Source organism: Oncorhynchus nerka, linkage group LG27, assembly GCF_034236695.1.
Source record: "Oncorhynchus nerka isolate Pitt River linkage group LG27, Oner_Uvic_2.0, whole genome shotgun sequence".
NCBI lineage: Eukaryota > Metazoa > Chordata > Actinopteri > Salmoniformes > Salmonidae > Oncorhynchus > Oncorhynchus nerka.
In genome coordinates, this window is record NC_088422.1 from 106615050 (window position 1) to 106629793 (window position 14744).

The 14744-nt window shown below is 48.7% G+C and overlaps 1 protein-coding gene across 1 annotated transcript in view; it reads left to right on the top strand.

Annotated features, from left to right (window-relative positions):
• LOC115122205 (aminopeptidase Ey-like) overlaps positions 1 to 14744 on the top strand; it is a 173344-nt gene that overhangs the window by 69202 nt on the left and 89398 nt on the right. Inside the window, exon 2 of the mRNA XM_065011228.1 lies at positions 8805 to 9539. Within this exon, the coding sequence (XP_064867300.1) occupies positions 8929 to 9539 (611 nt within the window). The 5' untranslated portion in view covers positions 8805 to 8928. The remainder of the gene's footprint in view (positions 1 to 8804; positions 9540 to 14744) is intronic.

Below are 14744 nucleotides of genomic sequence, written 5' to 3' on the forward strand. Positions count from 1 at the left end.
CTCTCCCCTGGAGCAGAGTGAGCACAGCCTGTACTCTCTGGGCAGCCAGGTTTGTCTGTGACGACTGGTCTCTATAGCCAGACTGTCCTCTCTGGGCAGCCAGGTTTGTCTGTGACGACTGGTCTCTATAGCCAGACTGTGCTCACTGGGCAGCCAGGTTTGTCTGTGACGACTGGTCTCTATAGCCAGACTGTCCTCTCTGGGCAGCCAGGTTTGTCTGTGACGACTGGTCTCTATAGCCAGACTGTCCTCTCTGGGCAGCCAGGTTTGTCTGTGACGACTGGTCTCTATAGCCAGACTGTCCTCTCTGGGCAGCCAGGTTTGCCTGTGATGACCGGTCTCTATAGGCAGACTGTCCTCTCTGGGCAGCCAGGTTTGTCTGTGACGACTGGTCTCTATAGCCAGACTGTCCTCTCTGGGCAGCCAGGTTTGTCTGTGACGACTGGTCTCTATAGCCAGACTGTCCTCTCTGGGCAGCCAGGTTTGTCTGTGATGACCGGTCTCTATAGCCAGACTGTCCTCTCTGGGCAGCCAGGTTTGTCTGTGACGACTGGTCTCTATAGCCAGACTGTCCTCTCTGGGCAGCCAGGTTTGTCTGTGACGACTGGTCTCTATAGCCAGACTGTCCTCTCTGGGCAGCCAGGTTTGTCTGTGACGACTGGTCTCTATAGCCAGACTGTCCTCTCTGGGCAGCCAGGTTTGTCTGTGACGACTGGTCTCTATAGCCAGACTGTCCTCTCTGGGCAGCCAGGTTTGTCTGTGACGACTGGTCTCTATAGCCAGACTGTCCTCTCTGGGCAGCCAGGTTTGTCTGTGACGACTGGTCTCTATAGCCAGACTGTCCTCTCTGGGCAGCCAGGTTTGTCTGTGACGACTGGTCTCTATAGCCAGACTGTCCTCTCTGGGCAGCCAGGTTTGTCTGTGACGACTGGTCTCTATAGCCAGACTGTCCTCTCTGGGCAGCCAGGTTTGTCTGTGACGACTGGTCTCTATAGCCAGACTGTCCTCTCTGGGCAGCCAGGTTTGTCTGTGACGACTGGTCTCTATAGCCAGACTGTCCTCTCTGGGCAGCCAGGTTTGTCTGTGATGACCGGTCTCTATAGCCAGACTGTCCTCTCTGGGCAGCCAGGTTTGTCTGTGACGACTGGTCTCTATAGCCAGACTGTCCTCTCTGGGCAGCCAAGTTTGTCTGTGACGACCGGTCTCTATAGCCAGACTGTCCTCTCTGGGCAGCCAGGTTTGTCTGTGACGACTGGTCTCTATAGCCAGACTGTCCTCTCTGGGCAGCCAGGTTTGTCTGTGACGACTGGTCTCTATAGCCAGACTGTCCTCTCTGGGCAGCCAGGTTTGTCTGTGACGACTGGTCTCTATAGCCAGACTGTCCTCTCTGGGCAGCCAGGTTTGTCTGTGACGACTGGTCTCTATAGCCAGACTGTCCTCTCTACTGGTCTCTATAGCCAGACTGTCCTCTCTGGGCAGCCAGGTTTGTCTGTGACGACTGGTCTCTATAGCCAGACTGTCCTCTCTGGGCAGCCAGGTTTGTCTGTGACGACTGGTCTCTATAGCCAGACTGTCCTCTCTGGGCAGCCAGGTTTGTCTGTGATGACCGGTCTCTATAGCCAGACTGTCCTCTCTGGGCAGCCAGGTTTGTCTGTGACGACTGGTCTCTATAGCCAGACTGTCCTCTCTGGGCAGCCAAGTTTGTCTGTGACGACCGGTCTCTATAGCCAGACTGTCCTCTCTGGGCAGCCAGGTTTGTCTGTGACGACTGGTCTCTATAGCCAGACTGTCCTCTCTGGGCAGCCAGGTTTGTCTGTGACGACTGGTCTCTATAGCCAGACTGTCCTCTCTGGGCAGCCAGGTTTGTCTGTGACGACTGGTCTCTATAGCCAGACTGTCCTCTCTGGGCAGCCAGGTTTGTCTGTGACGACTGGTCTCTATAGCCAGACTGTCCTCTCTGGGCAGCCAGGTTTGTCTGTGACGACTGGTCTCTATAGCCAGACTGTCCTCTCTGGGCAGCCAGGTTTGTCTGTGACGACCAGTCTCTATAGCCAGACTGTCCTCTCTGGGCAGCCAGGTTTGTCTGTGACGACCGGTCTCTATAGCCAGACTGTGCTCACTGAGTCTGTACCTAGTCATTGTTTTCTATCAGTCACAGTGGTCAGATAGCCTGACACCATGTACCGTCTGTTTAGAGACAAATAGCATTGAATTTTACTTCGATTTTTTGTGATGTCTTTCCAAAATTATATATTTTTCATTTTGCTCTATGGGGTTGGTTTGGGTTTGTGAACTGGGCCTCAGAACCAGCTGGCTGAGTTCTGTCCTGAGGCTCTATGCGGTTGGTTTGGGTTTGTGAACTGGGCCTCAGAACCAGCTGGCTGAGTTCTGTCCTGAGGCTCTATGGGGTTGGTTTGGGTTTGTGAACTGGGCCTCAGAACCAGCTGGCTGAGTTCTGTCCTGAGGCTCTATGGGGTTGGTTTGGGTTTGTGAACTGGGCCTCAGAACCAGCTGGCTGAGTTCTGTCCTGAGGCTCTATGGGGTTGGTTTGGGTTTGTGAACTGAGCCTCAGAACCAGCTGGCTGAGGGGACTCTTCTCTGGTTTCATCTCTTGACATTGTAGAGCTGTGTGATGGATGTTTTGGGGTCACTTGTTTTTAGATGGTTCTACAAATGAATGTCTCTTTTTTATATTTGAATGAGGAGGGCCCAGTTCTGCTCTACACGAGTAATGTTTTTCTTTGCACATGCAATTCAGTCTTGCAAAACTCTGCATGCAGTATTTCGATTGGATGTTTGTCCCATTTGGTAAATTCGTTATGTGACGCCCCTCCCACTCTGTGAAGATCCTCCCATTCTGTGATGCCCCTCCCACTCTGTGACGCCCCTCCCACTCTGTGACGATCCTCCCACTCTGTGACGACCCTCCCACTCTGTGAAGCCCCTCCCACTCTGTGAAGATCCTCCCACTCTGTGATGCCCCTCCCACTCTGTGACGCCCCTCCCACTCTGTGAAGATCCTCCCACTCTGTGATGCCCCTCCCACTCTGTGACGCCCCTCCCACTCTGTGACGATCCTCCCACTCTGTGACGATCCTCCCACTCTGTGAAGATCCTCCCACTCTGTGACGATCCTCCCACTCTGTGACGACCCTCCCACTCTGTCTGCCGAATTCTCTCTCTTTGCTCTTGTTTTCCTTAATAGGAAAATGCAGCTGTTCCCCATTCATTGAGGAGACTCTCCATGCAGACACAGACAGATTATGCTCTTCTTGCTTTCTCTCAGCTCGTTCACAGCCATGTGAAAGCTACCTGTGTTGCTGATATTTAGTCCTCGATACGTGTCGTTTTTGGTGTGTTCTAATAGAACTGTGTACAAATATAATTTATATTTCTAATCCTGATTTCTGGACCTTTTTTTTTTTTTTTTAGATTAACGGTCAGAGCCCAGGTCTGACAGACCCTCCTTAGTGGGAGACAGCAGAGCCTCCTTAGTGGGAGACAGCACACCCTCCTTAGTGGTAGACAACAGGCCCTCCTTAGTGGGAGACAGCAGAGCCTCCTTAGTGGGAGACAGCACACCCTCCTTAGTGGTAGACAACAGGCCCTCCTTAGTGGGAGACAGCAGAGCCTCCTTAGTGGTAGACAACAGGCCCTCCTTAGTGGGAGACAACAGGCCCTCCTTAGTGGGAGACAACAGGCCCTCCTTAGTGGGAGACAGCAGAGCCTCCTTAGTGGGAGACAGCAGACCCTCCTTAGTGGGAGACTGCAGAGCCTCCTTAGTGGGAGACAGCACACCCTCCTTAGTGGTAGACAACAGGCCCTCCTTAGTGGGAGACAGCAGAGCCTCCTTAGTGGGAGACAGCACACCCTCCTTAGTGGTAGACAACAGGCCCTCCTTAGTGGGAGACAGCAGAGCCTCCTTAGTGGGAGACAGCAGAGCCTCCTTAGTGGGAGACAGCAGAGCCTCCTTAGTGGGAGACAGACAGACAGCAGAGCCTCCAGTGGGAGACAGCCTCCTTAGTGGGAGACAGCAGACCCTCCTTAGTGGGAGACAGCAGACCCTCCTTAGTGGGAGACAGCAGACCCTCCTTAGTGGGAGACAGCAGACCCTCCTTAGTGGTAGACAACAGGCCCTCCTTAGTGGGAGACAGCAGAGCCTCCTTAGTGGGAGACAGCAGACCCTCCTTAGTGGGAGACAGCAGAGCCTCCTTAGTGGGAGACAGCAGAGCCTCCTTAGTGGGAGACAGCAGAGCCTCCTTAGTGGGAGACAGCAGACCCTCCTTAGTGGGAGACAGCAGACAGACAGCAGACCCTCCTTAGTGGGAGACAGCAGGGAGACAGCAGACCCTCCTTAGTGGGAGACAGCAGACCCTCCTTAGTGGGAGACAGCAAACAGCAGAGCCTCCCTCCTTAGTGGGAGACAGCAGACCCTCCTTAGTGGGAAACAGCAGACCCTCCTTAGTGGGAGACAGCAGACCCTCCTTAGTGGGAGACAGCAGACCCTCCTTAGTGGGAGACAACAGACCCTCCTTAGTGGGAGACAGCAGACCCTCCTTAGTGGGAGACAGCAGACCCTCCTTAGTGGGAGACAGCAGACCCTCCTTAGTGGGGGACAGCAAACCCTCCTTAGTGGGAGACAGCAGACCCAACTTAGTGGGAGACAGCAGACCCTCCTTAGTGGGAGACAACAGACCCTCCTTAGTGGGAGACAGCAGACCCTCCTTAGTGGGAGACAGCAGACCCTCCTTAGTGGGAGACAGCAGCACCAGGTCATCTGTCTACAGCAGACCCTCCTTAGTGGGAGACAGCAGCACCAGGTCATCTGTCTACAGCAGACCCTCCTTAGTGGGAGACAGCAGACCCTCTTTAGTGGGAGACAGCAGACCCTCCTTAGTGGGAGACAGCAGATCCTCCTTAGTGGGAGACAGCAGACCCTCCTTAGTGGGAGACAGCAGACCCTCCTTAGTGGGAGACAGCAGACCCTCCTTAGTGGGAGACAGCAGCACCAGGCCATCTGTCTACAGCAGACCCTCCTTAGTGGGAGACAGTAGACCCTCCTTAGTGGGAGACAGCAGACCCTCCTTAGTGGGAGACAGCAGCAGACCCTCCTTAGTGGGAGACAGCAGACCCTCCTTAGTGGGAGACAGCAGCACCAGGTCATCTGTCTACAGCAGACCCTCCTTAGTGGGAGACAGCAGACCCTCCTTAGTGGGAGACAGCAGACCCTCCTTAGTGGGAGACAGCAGCACCAGGTCATCTGTCTACAGCAGACCCTCCTTAGTGGGAGACAACAGACCCTCCTTAGTGGGAGACAGCAGACCCTCCTTAGTGGGAGACAGCATACCCTCCTTAGTGGGAGACAGCAGACCCTCCTTAGTGGGAGACAGCATACCCTCCTTAGTGGGAGACAGCATACCCTCCTTAGTGGGAGACAGCATACCCTCCTTAGTGGGAGACAGCAGACCCTCCTGAGTGGGAGACAGCAGCACCAGGTCATCTGTCTACAGCAGACCCTCCTTAGTGGGAGACAGCAGACCCTCCTTAGTGGGAGACAGCAGCACCAGGTCATCTGTCTACAGCAGACCCTCCTTAGTGGGAGACAGCAGACCCTCCTTAGTGGGAGACAGCAGACCCTCCTTAGTGGGAGACAGCAGCACCAGGTCATCTGTCTACAGCAGACCCTCCTTAGTGGGAGACAGCAGACCCTCCTTAGTGGGAGACAGCAGACCCTCCTTAGTGGGAGGCAGCAGACCCTCCTTAGTGGGAGACAACAGACCCTCCTTAGTGGGAGACAGCAGACCCTCCTTAGTGGGAGACAGCAGACCCTCCTTAGTGGGAGACAGCAGAGCCTCCTTAGTGGGAGACAGCAGACCCTCCTTAGTGGGAGACAGCAGACCCTCCTTAGTGGGAGACAGCAGACCCTCCTGAGTGGGAGACAGCAGACCCTCCTTAGTGGGAGACAGCAGACCCTCCTTAGTGGGAGACAGCAGCACCAGGTCATCTGTCTACAGCAGACCCTCCTTAGTGGGAGACAGCAGACCCTCCTTAGTGGGAGACAGCATCACCAGGCCATCTGTCTACAGCAGACCCTCCTTAGTGGGAGACAGCAGACCCTCCTTAGTGGGAGACAGCAGACCCTCCTTAGTGGGAGACAGCAGACCCTCCTGAGTGGGAGACAGCAGCACCAGGTCATCTGTCTGACACTTGATTTCAGGGTTGTGTAAGGTGATACCAGGTGACAGTCTTCTGTTTCACAATTTTTATTTTATGTTTAACCTTTATTTAACTAGGCAAGTCAGTTAAGATCAAATGATTATTTTCAATGACGGCCTAGGAACAGTTAACTGCCTTTTTCAGGGGCAGAACGACAGATTTTTACTTTGTCAGCTCGGGGATTTGATCTAGCAACCTTTTGGTTACTGGCCCAACACTATAATCACTAGGCTACCCTGCCGCCTCAAAATGTCGATCTTAAATAGAGTTGGACCTATTGCGCAGCCCTGTTTCACTCCACTTCCCTGAGGGAAGAAGTCTGTTTGCTTGTTGCCAATTTGAACCACACATTTGTTTTTAGTGTACATATATTTAATAACATATGTTTTCCCTCCAATACCACTTTCTGTTAGTTTATAAAAAGAGCCTTGTGCCAAATTGAATCAAATTCTTCAAAGTCAAAGGATTCAAAGTCTACAGAACACGTGTAGATTGTGCCTTTGTTTTGGTTTGCTTGTTTGTCAGTTAGTGTGGAGGGTGGAAATGTGGTCTGTTGTACCATCGGTTTTTACAAATCCCATCTGGTTCAGTTAGTGTGGAGGGTGGAAATGTTAAAGCAAGTTGCTGTTAAAGCAAATTCCTCAAATTATTTGGGTCAAATTTGTCTACATTTTTATTAATTGGTGTGATCTCTCTCTGTTCTCTCTCTCTCAATTCAATTTAAATTCAAGGGGTTTTATTAGCATGGGAATCATATGTTAACACTGCCAAAGCAAGTGAAATAGATAAACAAAAAGTGAAATAAACAATAAAAAATGATCAGTGAACATTATACTCACAAAAGTTCCAAAAGAATAAAGACATTTCAAATGCCAGTGTTTGTGGGTCTGTGTAATCTGAGATAGTCAGGTATTCTATCACGGTGTACTCTGTTTAGGGACAAATAGCATTCTTGTTTGCTCTGTTTGTTTTGTAAATTCTTTGTAATGTGTCAAGTAATGATCTTTTTGTTTTCTCATGATTTGGTTGGGTCTAATTGTGTTGCTGTCCTGGGGCTCTGTGGGGTCTGTTTGTGTTAGTGAACAGAGCCCCAGGACCAGCTTGCTTAGGGGACTCTTCTCCAGGTGAATCTCTCTGTAGGTGATGGCTTTGTTACGGAAGGTTTGGGAATCGTTTCCTTTTAGGTGGTTGTAAGAATTAACAGCTTTTTTACGGATTTTGATAATTAGCGGGTATCGGCCTAATTCTGCTCTGCATTCTTGGTTGGTGAGCGGACCCCAGACCCCACACCTCATAAAGGACAGTTATTTAACTCATTCAATTATTTTTAGCCAGATCCTAATTGGTATGTCACATTTAATGTTCCTTTTAATGGCATAGAAGGCCCTTTTTGCTTTGTGTCTCAGATCGCTCACAGCTTTTTGGAAGTTACCTGTGGCGCTGATGTTTAGGCCAAGGTATATATCGTTTTTTTGTGTGCTCTAGGGCAATGGTGTCTAGATGGAATTTGTATTTGTGGTCCTGGCGACTGGACCTTTTCTGGAACACAATTATTTGTTATCTTACTGTGATTTACTGTCAGGGCCCAGGTCTGACAGAATCTGTACAGAAGATCTAGGTGCTGCTGTAGGCCCTCCTTGGTTGGTGACTGAAGCACCAGATCATCAGCAAACAGTAGACATTTGACTTGAGATTCCGACTTTTCTAGTGCCCGCGCCAATTCATTGATATATTTGTTGAAGAGGGTGGGGCTCAAGCTGCATCCCTGTCTCACCCCACGGCCCTGTGGGAAGAAATTTGTTTTTTTGCCAATTTTAACCGAACACTTGTTGTGTACGTTCATTTTATAATGTTGTATGTTTTTCCCCCAACAACACTTTCCATCAAATTGTATGGCAGGACCTTATTCCAAATTGAGTCAAAAGCTTTATTGAAATCAACAAAGCATGATAAGTCTTTGCCTTTGTTTGAATTAGTTTGTTAATTAGCGTATGTAGGGTGAATACGTGGTCTGTCATACGGTAATTTGGTAAAAAGCCAATTTTACATTTGCTCAGTACATTGTTTTCACTTTTTCGCTGAGGAAATGTATGAGTCTGCTGTTAATGATAACGCAGAGGATTTTCCCAAGGTTGCTGTTGACGCATATCCCACAGTAGTTAATGGGGTCAAGTTTGTCTCCACTTTTGTGGATTGGGGTGATCAGTCCTTACTTCCAAATATTAGGGAAGAGGCCAGATGATGTTAAACAGTTTAAGTGGAATTTGTGATCTGTATGTTTTATCATTTCATTTAGGATACCATCAACTCCACAGGCCGTTTTGAGTTGGAGACTTTGTATTTTGTCCTGTAGTTCATTCAATGTAATTGGAGAATCCAGTGTGTTCTGGTAGTCTTTAATAGTTCATTCTAAGATTTGTATTTGATTTGTATATCTCTCCCTCTCTTTCTCTCTCTCTCCTTGTCTCTCTCTCTCCCCGTCTCTCTCTCTCCCCGTCTCTCTCTCTCCCTGTCTCTCTCTCTCCCTGTCTCTCTCCCTCCCTGTCTCTCTCTCTCTCTCTCTCTGTCTCTCTAAACTAACACCACAGGTCCACAGACAGGCTAATAGTTGATCCTTTAACCGAGGAGTGAAAAGACAGAGCCTAGCCGAGTCCCGGAGACCACAGGTTGCCCTGCCATCTCCCTGTTACCACCTCCAGCAAGGCATCGGCCATGGCTAAAGGCTTCTACATCAGTAAGAACATGGGGCTAGCAGGTCTTCTGATGGGGGCTGTAGCAGTGGTCATCATCATAGCCCTGGCAGCAGTCTACGATAAAGAAAAGACCAAGAACCAGAATAAACCTGTGGATGGTGTGGCCATGTTGACCACTGCCTCTCCAACCACCTCCTCCAGCCTCTCCACTCCTAAAGACCCCTGGGAACACTACAGACTGCCTGACTCCCTGTCTCCTGTCTCCTACAACATCACCCTCTGGCCTCGACTGGTTGTCAACGCCTCTACTGGCCTCTTCATCTTCACAGGACAGTCAGCGGTGTTGTTCCAGTGTAAGAAGGACACAGATCTGATCCTCATCCACGCTAACAAGCTGAACCTGACTCTGCTCAACGGCCACCATGCTAGACTGACTGGCCTGGATGGAGCGACTGCTCCCACCGTAAAGACTAGCTGGCTGCAGGTGAAGACGGATTACTTGGTCATTCAGCTGAATGGGAAGCTAACTGCTGGGAAGTCCTATAGACTTTCCACAGACTTCCAGGGAGAGCTGGCTGATGACCTGAAAGGATTCTATAGGAGTGAATATACAGAAGATGGTGGTAAAAAGTAAGTACCAACTGATACTAGATACAGTAGACCCATGGATGATACTAGATACAGTAGACCCCTGGATGATACTAGATACAGTAGACCCCTGGATGATACTAGATACAGTAGACCCCTGGATGATACTAGATACAGTAGACCCCTGGCCCTTCCTCTCTGATACTAGATACAGTAGACCTCTGGATGATACTAGATACAGTAGACCCCTGGCCCTTCCTCTCTGATACTAGATACAGTAGACCCCTGGATGATACTAGATACAGTAGACCCCTGGTCCTTCCTCTCTGATACTAGATACAGTAGACCCCTGGATGATACTAGATACAGTAGACCCCTGGTCCTTCCTCTCTGATACTAGATACAGTAGACCCCTGGATGATACTAGATACAGTAGACCCCTGGATGATACTAGATACAGTAGACCCCTGGATGATACTAGATACAGTAGACCCCTGGTCCTTCCTCTCTGATACTAGATACAGTAGACCCCCGGATGATACTAGATACAATAGACCCCTGGTCCTTCCTCTCTGATACTAGATACAGTAGACCCCTGGATGATACTAGATACAGTAGACACCTGGATGATACTAGATACAGTAGACCCCTGGATGATACTAGATACAGTAGACCTCTGGATGATACTAGATACAGTAGACCCCTGGATGATACTAGATACAGTAGACCTCTGGATGATACTAGATACAGTAGACCCCTGGATGATACTAGATACAGTAGACCCCTGGTCCTTCCTCTCTGATACTAGATACAGAAGACCCCCGGATGATACTAGATACAGTAGACCCCTGGATGATACTAGATACAGTAGACCCCTGGATGATACTAGATACAGTAGACCTCTGGATGATACTAGATACAGTAGACCCCTGGTCCTTCCTCTCTGATACTAGATACAGTAGACCCCTGGATGATACTAGATACAGTAGACCCCTGGATGATACTAGATACAGTAGACCCCTGGATGATACTAGATACAGTAGACATCTGGATGATACTAGATACAGTAGACCCCTGGTCCTTCCACCCTGATACTAGATACAGTAGACCCCTGGATGATACTAGATACAGTAGACCCCTGGATGATACTAGATACAGTAGACCCCTGGATGATACTAGATACAGTAGACCTCTGGATGATACTAGATACAGTAGACCCCTGGTCCTTCCTCTCTGATACTAGATACAGTAGACCCCTGGATGATACTAGATACAGTAGACCCCTGGTTCTTCCTCTCTGATACTAGATACAGTAGACCCCTGGATGATACTAGATACAGTAGACCCCTGGTCCTTCCTCTCTGATACTAGATACAGTAGACCCCTGGATGATACTAGATACAGTAGACCCCTGCATGATACTAGATACAGTAGACCCCTGGATGATACTAGATACAGTAGACCCCTGGATGATACCAGTAGTCCCTCTCTGATACTAGATACAGTAGACCCCTGGATGATACTAGATACAGTAGAACCCTGGTCCTTCCTCTCTGATACTAGATACAGTAGACCCCTGGATGATACTAGATACAGTAGAACCCTGGTCCTTCAGTAGAACCCTGGTCCTTCCTCTGATACTAGATACAGTAGACCCCTGGATGATACTAGATACAGTAGACCCCTGGATGATACTAGATACAGTAGACCTCTGGATGATTCTAGATACAGTAGACCCCTGGATGATACTAGATACAGTAGACCTCTGGATGATACTAGATACAGTAGACCCCTGGATGATACTAGATACAGTAGACCCCTGGATGATACTAGATACAGTAGACCCTGGATGATACTAGATACAGTAGACCCTGGATGATACTAGATACAGTAGACCCTGGATGATACTAGATACAGTAGACCCCTGGATGATTCTAGATACAGTAGACCTCTGGATGATACTAGATACAGTAGACCCTGGATGATACTAGATACAGTAGACCTCTGGATGATACTAGATACAGTAGACCCTGGATGATACTAGATACAGTAGACCCCTGGATGATACTAGATACATATCTGATACAGACCCTAGATACAGTAGACCCTGGTCCTTCCTCTCTGATACTAGATACAGTAGACCCCTGGATGATACTAGATACAGTAGACCCCTGGTCCTGGATGATACCTAGACCCCTGGATGATACTAGATACAGTAGACCCCTGGATGATACTAGATACAGTAGACCCTGGATGATACTAGATACAGTAGACCCCTGGATGATACTAGATACAGTAGACCCCTGGATGATACTAGATACAGTAGACCCCTGGATGATACTAGATACAGTAGACCTCTGGATGATACTAGATACAGTAGACCCCTGGTCCTTCCTCTCTGATACTAGATACAGTAGACCCCTGGTCCTTCCTCTCTGATACTAGATACAGTAGACGCCTGGATGATACTAGATACAGTAGACCCCTGGATGATACTAGATACAGTAGACCCCTGGATGATACTAGATACAGTAGACCCCTGGTCCTTCCTCTCTGATACTAGATACAGTAGACCCTTGGATGATGCTAGATACAGTAGACCCCTGGATGATACTAGATACAGTATACCCCTGGATGATACTAGATACAGTAGACCTCTGGATGATACTAGATACAGTAGACCCCTGGATGATACTAGATACAGTAGACCCCTGGATGATGCTAGATACAGTAGACCCCTGGATGATACTAGATACAGTATACCCCTGGATGATACTAGATACAGTAGACCCCTGGATGATACTAGATACAGTAGACCCCTGGATGATACTAGATACAGTAGACCCTGGTCCTTCCTCTCTGATACTAGATACAGTAGACCCCTGGATGATGCTAGATACAGTAGACCCCTGGATGATACTAGATACAGTATACCCCTGGTCCTTCCTCTCTGATACTAGATACAGTAGACCCCTGGATGATACTAGATACAGTAGACCCCTGGATGATACTAGATACAGTAGACCCCTGGATGATACTAGATACAGTAGACCCCTGGATGATACTAGATACAGTAGACCCCTGGATGATACTAGATACAGTAGACCTCTGGATGATACTAGATACAGTAGACCCCTGGATGATACTAGATACAGTAGACCCCTGGTCCTTCCTCTCTGATACTAGATACAGTAGACCCCCGGATGATACTAGATACAGTAGACCCCTGGATGATACTAGATACAGTAGACCCCTGGTCCTTCCTCTCTGATACTAGATACAGTAGACCCCTGGATGATACTAGATACAGTAGACCCCTGGATGATACTAGATACAGTAGACCTCTGGATGATACTAGATACAGTAGACCCCTGGTCCTTCCTCTCTGATACTAGATACAGTAGACCCCTGGATGATACTAGATACAGTATACCCCTGGATGATACTAGATACAGTAGACCTCTGGATGATACTAGATACAGTAGACCCCTGGATGATACTAGATACAGTAGACCCCTGGATGATGCTAGATACAGTAGACCCCTGGATGATACTAGATACAGTATACCCCTGGATGATACTAGATACAGTAGACCCCTGGATGATACTAGATACAGTAGACCCCTGGATGATACTAGATACAGTAGACCCCTGGTCCTTCCTCTCTGATACTAGATACAGTAGACCCCTGGATGATACTAGATACAGTAGACCCCTGGATGATACTAGATACAGTAGACCCCTGGATGATACTAGATACAGTAGACCTCTGGATGATACTAGATACAGTAGACCCCTGGATGATACTAGATACAGTAGACCCTGGATGATACTAGATACAGTAGACCCCTGGTCCTTCCTCTCTGATACTAGATACAGTAGACCCCCGGATGATACTAGATACAGTAGACCCCTGGATGATACTAGATACAGTAGACCCCTGGTCCTTCCTCTCTGATACTAGATACAGTAGACCCCTGGATGATACTAGATACAGTAGACCCCTGGATGATACTAGATACAGTAGACCTCTGGATGATACTAGATACAGTAGACCCCTGGTCCTTCCTCTCTGATACTAGATACAGTAGACCCCTGGATGATACTAGATACAGTAGACCCCTGGATGATACTAGATACAGTAGACCCCTGGATGATACTAGATACAGTAGACCCCTGGATGATACTAGATACAGTAGACCCCTGGTCCTTCCTCTCTGATACTAGATACAGTAGACCCCTGGATGATACTAGATACAGTAGAACCCTGGTCCTTCCTCTCTGATACTAGATACAGTAGACCCCTGGATGATACTAGATACAGTAGACCCCTGGATGATACTAGATACAGTAGACCTCTGGATGATTCTAGATACAGTAGACCCCTGGATGATACTAGATACAGTAGACCTCTGGATGATACTAGATACAGTAGACCCCTGGATGATACTAGATACAGTAGACCCCTGGATGATACTAGATACAGTAGACCTCTGGATGATACTAGATACAGTAGACCCCTGGATGATACTAGATACAGTAGACCTCTGTATGGTATGAATCCTCTCAGCCCTACCTCTCTGATACTAGTCTGATCCCCCCAGACTCCAGACTACAAACAGCAGGTCTGGGAGTGGTAGCACGTCCGGTGAACAGGTCAGGGTTCCATAGCCGCAGGCAGAACAGTTGAAACTGGAGCAGCAGCATGACCATAACTCCTTGCTGTCCCCAGTTCACCTGGCCGTGCTGCTGCTCCAGTTTCAACAGTTCTGCCTGCGGCTATGGAATCCTGACCTGTTCACCGGACGTGCTACCTGTCCCAGACCTGCTGTTTTCAACTCTCTAGAGACAGCAGGAGCGGTAGAGATACTCTTAATGATCGGCTATGAAAAGCCAACTGACATTTACTCCTGAGGTGCTGATTTGTTGCACCCTCGTCAACTACTGTGATTTTATTATTTGACCATGCTGGTCATTTATGAACATTTGAACATCTTGGCCATGTTCTGTTATAATCTCCGCCCGGCACAGCCAGAAGAGGACTGGCCACCCCTCATAGCCTGGTTCCTCTCTAGGTTTCTTCCTAGGTTCTGACCTTTCTAGGAAGTTTATCCTAGCCACTGTGCTTCTACACCTGCATTGCTTGCTTTTTGGGGTTTTAGGCTGGGTTTCTGTACAGCACTTTGAGATATCAGCTGATGTACGAAGGGCTTTATAAATACATTTGATTTGATACATACAGTAGAC